At 40.5% G+C, this 12,874-nt stretch overlaps 1 protein-coding gene across 1 annotated transcript in view; it reads left to right on the top strand.

Moving 5' to 3' along the window:
- The window catches only part of SLC39A1 (solute carrier family 39 member 1), a 373,077-nt gene extending 362,797 nt beyond the window's left edge, over positions 1-10,280 (top strand). Inside the window, exon 4 of the mRNA XM_044079733.1 lies at positions 7,547-10,280. Coding sequence (XP_043935668.1) covers positions 7,547-8,233 — 687 coding nt within the window. The 3' untranslated portion in view covers positions 8,234-10,280. The remainder of the gene's footprint in view (positions 1-7,546) is intronic.
- The last annotated feature ends 2,594 nt before the right edge of the window (positions 10,281-12,874 follow it).

The raw sequence follows: 12,874 nt of genomic DNA, 5'->3' as shown, positions 1-12,874 counted from the left end.
ACTGTAAAGTGCAAGAATACAGACTTCAAGTCTAATGGAGCAACCAGTACATTCCCATTGCAGACTCTGACATGGAGGTAATGAAGGCTGGAGTTATAGCTAAAAAGCCTGCAGTCAGCACATCTCCACAGAGCCTGCAAACAGCTGGTGGGCAGCAGTCAAGATATATAGACATTTGTGACATTCGTCCTCAAAATTACTGAAAAATGTAATGGGACAAGACATTCAGCATAACTGTGCCCTCTGGTAACAGTACAAATGCAATAAAGTGCAAGCAAGCCTAATGGAGTGACCATTATATTCCTATTGCAAATAAACTCTGACATACAGCAAATGGGGGATGGAAGCATAGCTAAAAGTCCTGAGATCAACGCATCTACTAAAAGCACCTCCTCCCTAGACAGTGACACCACCAAAGTAAACAAATCCATAGAGATAAAAATCCTATACATCATCATCATCTTCTTCTTTCGGCTGTTCCCGTTAGGGGTCGCCACAGCGGATCATCTGTTTCCATTTCTTCCTGTCCTCTGCATCTTGCTCTGTCACACCAACCACCTGCATGTCCTCTCTCACCACATCCATAAACCTTATCTTAGGCCTTCCTCATTTCCTGTTACCTGGTAGCTTCATCCTTAGCATCTTTTTCCCAATATACTCAGCATCCCTCCTCAGCACCTGTCCAAACCAACATAATCTTGCCTCTCTGGCTTTGTCTCCAAACCTTCCAACCTGGGCTGACCCTGTAATATACTTATTCCTAATCCTGTCCACCCTCGTCACACCCAGTGCAAATCTTAACATCTTTAACTCTGCCACATCCAGCTCTGACTCCTGCCTTTTTGTCATTGCTACTGTCTCCAACCCATATAACATAGCTGGTCTCACTACTCTCTTGTAGACCTTCCCTTTCACTCTTACTAGTACTCGTCTGTCACAAATCACTCCTGACACTCTTCTCCACCCACTCCATCCTGCCTGTACTCTCTTCTTCACCTGTCTTCCACACTCACCATTACTCTTAACTATTGATCCCAAGTATTTAAACTCATCCACCTTCGCCAGCTCTACTCCTTGCATCCTCACCATTCCTCTATCCTTCCTCTCATTCACACACATATATTCTGCCTTAGTCCTGCTGACTTTCATTCCTCTTCTCTCTAGAGCATATCTCCATCTCTCCAGGGTTGTCTACACCTGTTCCCTACTCTCACTACAGATAACAATGTCATCTGCAAACATCATAGTCCACGAGGACTCCTGTCTGATCTCGTCTGTCAACCTGTCCATCACCATTGCAAATAAGAAAGGGCTCAGAGCTGATCCTTGATGTAATCCCACCTCCACCTTAAACGCATCCGTCACTCCCACCGCAGACCTCACCGCTGTCACACTACCCTCGTACATATCCTGTACCACTCTTACATACTTCTCTGACACTCCCGACTTCCTCATACAATACCACAACTCCTCTCTAGGCACCCTGTGATATGCTTTCTCTAAGTCTACAAAAACACAATGCAGCTCCTTCTGACCTTCTCTGTACTTCTCCATCAACACTCTCAGAGCAAACATCGCATCTGTAGTGCTCTTTCCCATCATGAAACCATACTGCTGATCACTAATCATCACGTCCCTTCTTAACCTAGCTTCCACTACTCTTTCCCATAGCTTCATGCTGTGACTGATCAATTTAATCCCTCTGTAGTTACTACAGCTCTGCACATCACCCTTATTCTTAAAAATTGGTACCAAAAAACTTTTTCTCCATTCCTCAGGCATCCTCTCACTTTCCAAGATTTCATTAAACAATCTGGTTAAAAACTCCACTGCCATGTCACCTAAACACCTCCATGCTTCCACAGGTATGTCATCTGGACCAACAGCCTTTCCATTCTTCATCCTCTTCATAGCTATCCTTACTTCTTCCTTGCTAATCAATAGTACTTCATGATTCACTATCCCATCATCCAACTTTCTCTCCCTCTCATTCATCAACCCCTCAAAGTACTCTTTCCATCTTCTCAACACACTCTCCTCGCTTGTGAGTATGTTCCCCTCATTATCCTTTATCACCTTTACCTGCTGCACATCTTTCCTAGCTCGGTCCCTCTGTCTAGCCAATTGGTGCAGATCTTTTTCTCCCTCCTTAGTGTCCAACCTTTCATACAACTCTTCATATGCCTTATCCTTAGCCGTTGCCACTTCTCTCTTTGCCATGCACCTCATCTCCTTATACTCCTGTCTACTTTCTTCATCTCTCTGACAATCCCACTTCTTCTTTGCCAACCTCTTTCTCTGTATACTCTCCTGTACTTCCTCATTCCACAACTATGTCTCCTTGTCGTCCTTCTTCTGTCCAGATGTCATACCAAGCACCTTTCTAGCCATCTCCCTTACTAGCTCTGCTGTAGTTACCCAGCTATTTGGTAACTCTTCACTGCCACCCAGTGCCTGTCTTAACTCATCCCTGTGCTGCCTAACTACACTTTCCCCGGTCACCACTTTACAGATAAAAGTCATGTACAATCCTACAAATACCAAAATGTATAAGAACAAATAATTAAAACAGACTGTTTCAACACTAAGCATAAGCAGTATAGGGGTACATGTGCTAAATATCTTTCTTAAATCTAATAAAAAATATATATATATACACGTGTGCGCAACATACATACATGTACATGTGTAAGCAAACATACATATAACGCACACACGTATATTTATATATATGTGTGTGTGTGTGTGTGTATATATATATATATATATATATGTATTGCACCTTAGCACACAAACATAAATGTACATATAAATATATATTTTATAAATATATAAATAAATATATAGGTATATAAAACAGCATGGCCTGATGTTACTTACCAGTATTTCTTTCACACATTCAGCACCAGGAGTACTAACTTGGCATTTAGTGTAGAATTCTAAGTATGGCAGTACTAACCTCTTGGGTAGTAAGGGTGAGAAAAACAACATGGTTGGCAGCTGTGCAACCATCATTTAGCACTTTTGTCAGTGAGTAAATGCTGTTCATAACTTGATAAAATTCTTCAGTTGCATGTAAGCATAGCAATTGCAAAACTATTCCAGGGCTCCACTGTTTTGAAAGTAAGTGTTCCTGGTGTCTAATGTACCTCTTAAACTTTTAGCACAAGAAATGTGAGCAAAGTATAAAATAATGTGGGAGCAAAGGCCCCAAAATAGGGACAGAATTTAAATGTTGCACTTACAGACTTACAAACCATGTTACTTTAGCATATTTCTATTAGCATACATTTTCTGAAGTATATGAAATCTGAAACTCAAATGTCTTTATTAGTGAGTTCACTTCCGAGTGATCTGCCATAAAATCACAAATTTTATGAGGAGCAGACCAAAAATATGAGGCAGAAATCTGGACATTTGAGAGGTATGCAGGGCACAACTGTCAGATGTAGGAAGATTGAAATTAGAAAGGCATGCATTATATAGGGCAGAAAAAAGTTACACTGATAGATATTCCATCTTGGAAAGTGTTAGGTTATTCATAGTTATGCTTGCCATTTTGCTGTAACGGCACACACCACCTCTCAACTTCTTAGTGCAAGAAATGGGGGGAGGGGGCAAAATAGGAACAGATTTTAAAAATTGCTCTTAACCTAGAGTTGCTAGAATATCAGTTTTTGTGTTAGCATGCATTTTCTGAAGGATATAAAGTAAGAAACTCAAATATCTTTTATTTGCTGACTTCAGCCCTCAGTGATTTATCAACAAACACCAGACCAAACATATGAGGCAAAAATCAAAACATTCCCTGAAAAGAAACAAGAAAAAAGTTGTACTCTGATAGCAATGCAGTTATTTTGTAGTCTTGCTATAGGTTCCAAATGAAGTTTTCCATTGCAGATATGAATGTGCTGCTCCTACACCTCTCAATCTTCAGCAAAGCCAAAGAAGAGGTGGAGTCAAGAAACAGATATAAGAGGCAGCCAGCTTTTATAGGGGTTTGTGCAGGAAAAAGTAAACCCTGTAACAAATGACAGAATAAGGAGTTGTTGACAGACTTATACATCGGCGTGGCTTCGGAGTGCCTTCTGTGTGGAGTCTGCATGTCCTCCCCGCGGTTGGGTAGCGTTTGAAAGACATGCGTGCGTAAATGGGCGTGCCTTCGTTGAAGGTTGGGCGTCGAGCTGGCACCTCGGCGTTTCGTAAAAAATCTACTGCCAATCATTAGCGGACCGAAGTTCCACTGTGGCGACCCCTTACTGGGAAAAGCCGAAAGACAACAACAAATGCAGATTTGAATGGCTGGCTGCTTTAGTGCATGTGTAACATCTATAAGACAGTCCACAGTGCACTTAAGGGCACTGTGGGACTGTAGGCATGGAATTCAGAAGTGCTGCAATGGCAGTAGCACTGAAGGTACTAAACGAGGATGAGCAAATGCAGTGCTGTTGGCACAAGAGAGATGAGCCTTAGAAGCTGTCTGGCTGTTATATACTTGGCAGGATCTAACAATATAGCCACAGGCATCTTTTCTCCCCCAGCTCACAGGTGATCTTCAGCTGCCAGCAAGAGTCTCATTTTGTTCACTAGGTTTTCTAAACCCTCCTCAAACTTCCCCGAGCTCAACCTGACCCACGTCTGGGGCCGGACAAGAAATCAAGGATGCTGGTGCATCATCATACTACTGCAGGGGAGTATACCATAATCCTTGACCACCTTATGTCAGCATTGTAAGTGCCACAGTCCCTGCCTTCAAGAGGTACAGACATTCTTTCACTCATGTATAGCCTTCCAACCAAGTATTATACTGTTTGTGGTGCAGAGCTTGTAAGACTGTTAATGCTGCTATTGCAGGAAGCCCAGGTAGCCTTCCTCCCCTCAGGGTGGGCAAGCCAATGTCTGCCATTCTCTCGTAGCCTCCCCCAGCACCCATATCACTAGCTGAACACTTGTCATCTGCGGCACAATAAGGGCTTTATCTGTGTGTGTCTCGGGACAAGTATTATACTGTTTGTGGTGCAGAGCTTGCAAGACTGTTAATGCTGCTATTGCAGGAAGCCCAGGTAGCCTTCCTCCCCTCAGGGTGGGCAAGCCAATGTCTGCCATTCTCTCGTAGCCTCCCCTAGCACCCATATCACTAGCTGAACACTTATCATCTGGGGCACAATAAGGGCTTTATCTGTGTGTGTCTCGGGGCCATATGCCACTAATACGTTCTTAATGCAGTGGAACCAATGTCTTTTCTGATTTTCATCTACTTCTGCTTATTTTGTAGCTTATGTTAAAGATAAGAAAGGAAGGAAGGAAAGGAAGATGCAAGGGTAATTCTAACTTCAAGCTGTCAGACAGGTCTGGTTCTCCCAGCTGATGCACATAACCAGAGAGGATCCAGTAACTCCCTCCAGTGCGCTACTGATTCAGTAGAAAGGAACCTTGGTCTGTCCCATTATCAAAAGGGCTCAAGCTGAAGACTTGGAAGAGTTTGTGTCATTGCATCCCCCACTGTCACTCCTTCTACCTAGGTAGGTGGTTTGCATCATTTAGGAAGACAGAAAGCTAGACACCAGAAAAATCCTTCCTAGCCAAGTGGAGAATCTTCTTAATTTGGTGTGGCTGGAGGCATCCTGACCCACCAACCTCAGCCTTACTGAAATCCTGCAGCATCTCTGCTGTTACCAAGGCCTATATTTTTCTCCATAAAAGTGTATCCATTAGCAATCTTAGTCCGCTTTCCTTTGGTTTCTTCTCAATGTCTGTACCAGCTGTGTTGTAAAAATGTTCTTGAAAGGCACTTTACACTTAAGACTTAAAAAGTCAGTCTCCTCATCTTAGGACCTGAATGTCATAACTGATACACATACACACCTACCTTTTGAAAGCTCAGGTGTCCTTAGAGACCTATCCTAGAAGATACTGTTCTTATTAGCCATTGCTTGCAGGGAATATTTCACAGTTTTCCACAGAGAAAAGCTGTCACTAAATACTAGCCCCCCCCCCCCCCCTTCTCTGGACTCTCCTTGAATTTGCTTTGGATTTGCCAGTGTTGATGTAGAGGGTACCTTTTGCAGCTCTCCAGTGAGACTGTGTCATTCTTTCACACCCATGATAGTATTTTAATTCTTTTTGAATTAGTCTATCCATCTTCATACATTTTATCCTAATCCTTCAAAAGTAATTCTCTACACCATAGATGCACACAGACAGCTTAAGTGTCATTTCAATAAAACCAGTCAGACCGTTTTTTTTTTTTTTTTTTGTATGCCAAGGAAAGCAGGACAGGCTAATAGCCAAACAGACTTTGTTCAAATGGATAGCAGATTTGTTACCTTCTGTTATTATAAATTAGTACTAAGCTAACTGCCCTTTCGAGCCATTTTAATCCTAGCCAATTATCCCTTGTGAGACTCAAACCCTGCACCTTGCGTTTGTAAGGCAAACACCTTAACGATTAGGCCACCCTCCCTATCGGATGTCTGTTACTGGGCAGGTCAGACCACCTCCAGAAGGGCAGCTGCTACAACTACAGCTTTTCTTAAAAAAAAAAAAAAAAAAAAAAAACCTTCATCTCCAGATTATCAGTGAGGCTTGCACTTGAATACCCATTCATACCTTTTCAAAGTGTTAGAAGCTGGACATTCAGTTGAGGAACAAGGCTGTGTTTTTCTTTGCTTCTACTCTACTTCAATGTGTGCAGTAGTTCTCTACCCAGGTCTAAGTTGCTTTGCTCGATTATCTCTCATTCCTGTATGAATGCAGTGCAGATGTAAGCCTTATGATAAACATGGTACAGTTGTGTAAGGTTGCCCACTGTAACCATATGTGTTTGAATAGTAGGATTATTGTAGTAGGAGGAGCTGTTATACAGCCTCCCTTCTGTTATTGAATAGGCAGATTTTTTGTCAGGTAGCTTCTGCCTTATAATTTCTTTTAGTTAGTATGACCTTTCATACATTGTTTTCTTATATGGAGGGACCTGGTCTATGTTGTTAGTGAGTATGATAAATGAGTGGCTGTACAAGTTCTTTTTTCTGCTATAGTATGTTAGATGCTTCCCTTAGTACACATTGGTTGAGGAATACCAATACACTTCCTTGTGACCATCAACTCTAGATAGAAAACAAAAATAGAAGATGACAGAATGTATTATGCTTCTTTTATTGATGAGCTTCTTGCTGTCATCCTCTTCTGTGGCATGCAACCTCATGCCCTTAATGGGGTGGAGGGCATCTAACTGCTCTTTAAGTCTGATCAAAAGACTGCCATCTTCCCATGGTTATTTCCATTTGTTTATGACTGTACTGCAGCTATTAACTTTTTTCTTCAAATATCTACAGTTATGGTGAGTACTCTGACACAGCTGTTTAAGTGTACTTGTCTTTGGCTTGCTTATTATTTATTCACAGCGAGTGGTAGTTGTATTAATTTTCCATAAGATTGCATCCATAAGATTGCATATTATCAGTATTCCTTCCTTCTGAAAGTTGAATAAGCAAGTAACCATTTCCTATTTTTTTCCTAACTTCTGTTTCCCATTTTGTTTTTGTAGCTGCAGTTTCCATTGCCAGAGTTCATAATGGCAATGGGCTTCTTTATAGTGTTGGTGATGGAGCAGATAGTCCTTGCATACAAAGATCAGTCAGGATCCTTGGAAGAAGAGCGAGCATTGATGGGTGCATCGTCAGAGGGGAATATCCAATCACAGCACTGGGATAAAAATCAGAGACGTGATGGGAGGCACCATAGTGAGTCTGGTGTTCATCTTCATGTGGATTTCAACTCGCACTCTGTTATCCGTTCTTTCATCATGGTCTTGTCCCTTTCCTTGCACTCTGTCTTTGAGGGACTAGCAGTTGGCCTTCAACAGGTGAATTCCAGAGTGCTGGAGATAAGTGTGGCACTGCTGATCCACAAGTGCATCATTTCTTTTAGCATGACCTTGAAACTTGTCCAGAGCCATATACGGCCAGGTTTGGTGCTGTGCTGCATTTTTGTTTTTGCATTGATGTCACCACTGGGTATTGCAGTTGGCATTGCACTTACTGAGGCACCTGGCGCTATACATCAGCTGACACGCAGTGTACTGGAGGGCTTGGCATCTGGGACATTTATTTATATCACCTTTCTGGAAATCCTTCCTCATGAACTGAATTTTCCTGAACAAAGAATTCTTAAAGTTATCTTGCTGATTTTTGGATTCTCTGCAGTCACTGGTGTTTTATTTATACGGTTTTGAATTAAAGAAATATGTATTTGGGGAGGGGGGACAAATATTTAGCACAGAATTACAACCAGAAAATGTTTGGTTTAAGTCAAAGTTCTGTGCATGACTTCTGATCCAACTTTTGTAAAGTGTTTTACTTCCTGTTATGTAATCCCTTGTTAAATATAACACCCATACCACCAGGAAGGCATGTAGGCTTTTTCTCATTTTTGGCTTTCATTTGTGCACTCCTTTTGGGTGATATTAGGGAAGCAAGCAAAGGTGTAAAAGGATTAATCTTCATGTCTCTCAAAATGTCTAAACTGGTTATTTTATATTTTATGAGTCAGACAAGTATTTTGCTAGTAAGAAGCCAATCTGTTTGTGTTGCAAATGGCCTTTGCTTCAGAATGAGTTGGCGCAGAAAGTTCTGTGTGATAGGCAGGATTGATCAACCTAAGAGCCACTCTCCTCTTTGTACGGTGGATGAGTTTTTATCTCTGCTTATTACTGCCATGTGCCTTTCTGTAGTTCTGATGTAACTGCACTTGTAGACACTTTGAAGTTTACATAGTCTTACTGTAGAAGAGAGGAAACAAAGTTTGATGTTAGATGTATTGACCTTTTGGAGACTACATTTACCTGTGTTTAACCTTTCTAGTTTTTCTTCATTTGAGGAGTGCAATTTAATTCCCGTTTGCTTTAGAATGGAAACTGAAGCGGTCTGATTGTATCAAAGGTCCGATACCTTACTGTATTTCCAGGAAAGGAGACTGTAGTATTCCACGAGTATAACTGCAGAGAATTTAACATTACCTAGGATATTGACTGCATAGAGTGTAAGTTAGCAAATCATTGGAGTGAACAAAATTTGTTAAAGTACTTTTTTACTGCTGTAAATTTGATGTTGGGTGAACTTAAAGTTCAGATTTATAGTGAAATCCCAGTAGTGCTTTGTAGTGTAACCTAAAAAAAAACTGTAATATGGTAAAAATATGTTTATTTGTGACAACCTACAAATAGATTGTAGATATGAATAAAGAGAGGAGAATGGCCAGCCTTTGTAAAATAATGTCATTCACCACTCTCAAGTTTGTGATCGGAGACCATGGCTTAACATGTTTTCTTTGTTAAATAACTTTACATGTGCCAACCAGGTAGGAGCTGAACTAACAATGATTGAGGTACTCAGCACAGGTTGCACAGCGTCTATATGTTTTTGCTCTGAAAATGCTGTAAACGTTTAAAAGTCAACAAAATGTTAGCATTCTACTGCAGAATATAATGATGCACTTAATTGTAGAAAGTTCACTCCTGCATTGTTGTAACGTGGGGCAGTCATATGAAAGGAGGGAGAATGGGGGATAAGATGGTAAGGTTTAAAAGTGTGAAACTAATGAGATCTACCTTAGTCATGCTTGTGGGAGATTAGATACACACACACACACACCCTTATGCATACTTTATAGTCAGTCTTACTCCTGGGTATGGAGGGAGTAAGTCATGTAGAAACTCTTTGCAGTTTTTCACTGCAGCAAATGTGCCATGCTTCTCGATCTTTTTATAAGTACTAAGCTGAAATGTGTAACTTACTGACATAATAGCCATCGGGAAAAATAATCTTTTTATTTCCTTTTTTAAGAAAACTTAGTTGTATCTTTAACACACATTTTGATGCTGTCATTGTATTGGATGTTGTATAGATATTTTAATAACTGTCATTTTATTAAAATATACTAGTCTCAGTTTTGTATTTCATGTCCGGAAAAGTAAAATATTTTAAGTAGCTAACCAAGATTACTCACCAGTCTTGGAGGGCATGCATTGTTGTTTCTTGACACTTTTTTTTAGTTTGATATATTGAAAAAACAGATGTGCTATTACAAAGGCAATATGATGGTGAAGAATTTATGATCAGACCGTTGTGGTAAAACTTTTTGTCTTCAAACAGAGGATTCAAGGCCAGCATAAATCTGAACCATCAGTTTAGGAGTATAAAAAGTGGTATATTTAACTGCACCAGCCCGTATATAGTGTATGGTCATGTACCTAACATAATTAATAAAAGATAAAAAGGAAACACTGGTATAAATCTTTTCAGTGTCTTATTGCACTTTACCAGTCATATCTTCATAGCCTTGTTGAACAGCACTCCAAGCCATGCTAGTTAAGTTTTCAAGTTGCTTCTGGAGCACACAAGTGTTGTACTGCAATGGACTGGTTATGAACCACATTTGTTTGTACACTCTGACTATAATGCATGTGTGAAACATTTACAGAAAACTGCATAAAACTGTTTTGTAGACATTAGTAGAGTTCTTAATGTGTACATTTTCAGATGTTATGAGAGAAACTAGAACTCAAAAACTAATGGGAGCAGGGACAAGCAGTACCTGGAAATATATGGGTGCTCATATGGACTGGTCTGAATCCATTACAAGACACATTGAATCATTAAAAAGTCATATTCTTTATAATATATAAAAACTATTATTAGAGTCACACTAACAACATTGAGTAGTGAGATTTTATTACTGGGATATTCTAAAATACTTATCTTAAATGATGCCATAACTCACTTTAACAACACATTCTCATCAGATCTCAATGAATCAAACCCAGCCCTGCCCCATGGCTCACAAGCGAAACCAAGGCAGCTCATGCTAAACAGAGATAAAACTTGGAAAGCGTGGTCTTCTAACAAAACACCACAAAAATGGCAATATTGTAGACAGCTTAGGAACCTTTCTAAATAAAGAATCAGATCAGGCAAAACTAAATACTTTTCTAAGCTCCAGTGCAACCACCAGTAGAACCCTAAACTTTTCTTGAACACAATCAAAAGACTATTACACCCAGGCTAAACTATGACTCCTTCATCGACAACCACCAGCAACGCAGTCCCAGTCTTCTTCTTCTTTCGGCTTTTCTTGGTTAGGGGTCACCACAGCAGATCACCTGTCTGCTTATGATTGGCAATGGAGTTTTACAGTGTTGAGTTGCCAGCCCGGCGCCCAACCTTCCACGGAAGGCACACACACGCACACACTCACACCTAGGGCCAATTTAGAGTGTCCAATCCACCTACAGCATGTCTTTGGGATGTGGGAGGAAACCGGAGCACCCAGAGGAAACCCACGTGACCACTGGGAGGACATGCAGACTCCGCACAGAATGCACCCCAGCCGAGTATCGAACCGGAGAACCTCTTGCTGTGAGGCGACAATCCTAACCACTGCACCACTGTGGCCGCCCTAGCAACGCAGTCCCAGTAAGTTACCCAATTCATTGCACATTTCATACAGTCTTTCCTCTCCCTACGTAGCAAACCACCTACTAGCCTCACTATCACAAACATACTAATCACCAGCAAAATCATTTCTCCCTCCAACCAGTATCTACCTCTTCTATCAAAAGACACATCTTAAAACTAAAAAATTCCACACCAGCTGCTAACAATTTGCCACAAGAATATTTCAGAATCGCTGCAGATGCTGTAGCATCCCTTGTATCTATACTCATAAACTGATTAATTACAGAAGCTACATCCCTGCCATGTGGAAAAATCCCACATCATACCTCTACATAAGGGGGTGCATCCACCAACCTCTCCAGATACTGACCTATAACCATTCTACCTGCACTCTCCAAAATATTAGAAAAATGCATTCATTCCCAACTCCTTTCCCACCTTCACAATAACAATCTCCTCTCCAACACTCAACATGGTTTCTGACCTCAACACAGCACTACTACTGCTCTGCTCAGTTTTACTGAAATCATAAACTAATATAAATACTGGCAGCCTAGAATCCTACCTCTTAAATGTGTCAAAAGCATTTGACACTAGATGGTATTCCTGTGGAAGTTTGGAAGCAAGCAGGGAAAAAACTGAAAGATCATGAAGGTGTCGTTTAACAGTATTTTAAGAGGAGAAGTACCAACATCCTGGAAGAAAGTATTGGTAGCTGTAATACTTAAAGAGGGTAAAGATCTATCAGATCCAGCTTCATATGCAGGCCCATGTCAATACTAAACCATGATTATAAAGTGTTTATTTTTATAATGGCTAAAAGAATGGCAAAAGTGATGCCAAAATTGATAGATATGGACCAATATGGTATTGTAGAGGGGAGGCAAACATTTAACAACATTAACAGAACACTGTTGATCTAGAGGGAAGCAGCATGTAAGCGAATACCACTGTTGTTGGTGGGTCTTGATGCAGAGAAAGTATTTGACAGAATATTCTGGGACTGTATGAGCAGGACAATAGAAGCATTTGCATTCCCTGATAAATTGTAATTTTGATTAGGAGGATATATGAGGGATTGGAGGCAAAAATTAAAGTAGATGGGTTCCTCTCTGATCATTTCTGCTTGAGCAGAGGAACCAGGCAGGGGTGTCCTCTCTTTCCTTTGTTATTTACATTAAATTTAGAACCACTGGCAAAGAAATAAGGGACTCAGAAATTCAAGGATATAATTGGTATGATAGTCAAGAAAAACTGGCTCTATTTGCAGACGGTATTCCTTTATGCCTGATAAAACCAGAAAGGGACATTTTAGTGTTGTGGAACATTTTGATACGGTTTCAAATCATTTTGGCATACAGAATTAATGAACCTAAAACAAAGGCAATAGCTATAAATTATTTAGCCACACACACATTGGT

This window comes from Protopterus annectens, chromosome 8.part0, assembly GCF_019279795.1.
Source record: "Protopterus annectens isolate FY-2018-M chromosome 8.part0, PAN1.0, whole genome shotgun sequence".
Lineage (NCBI taxonomy): Eukaryota > Metazoa > Chordata > Ceratodontiformes > Protopteridae > Protopterus > Protopterus annectens.
Note: the sequence above shows the minus strand (reverse complement) of the source record. Positions and strands in the feature narration are given on the sequence as shown.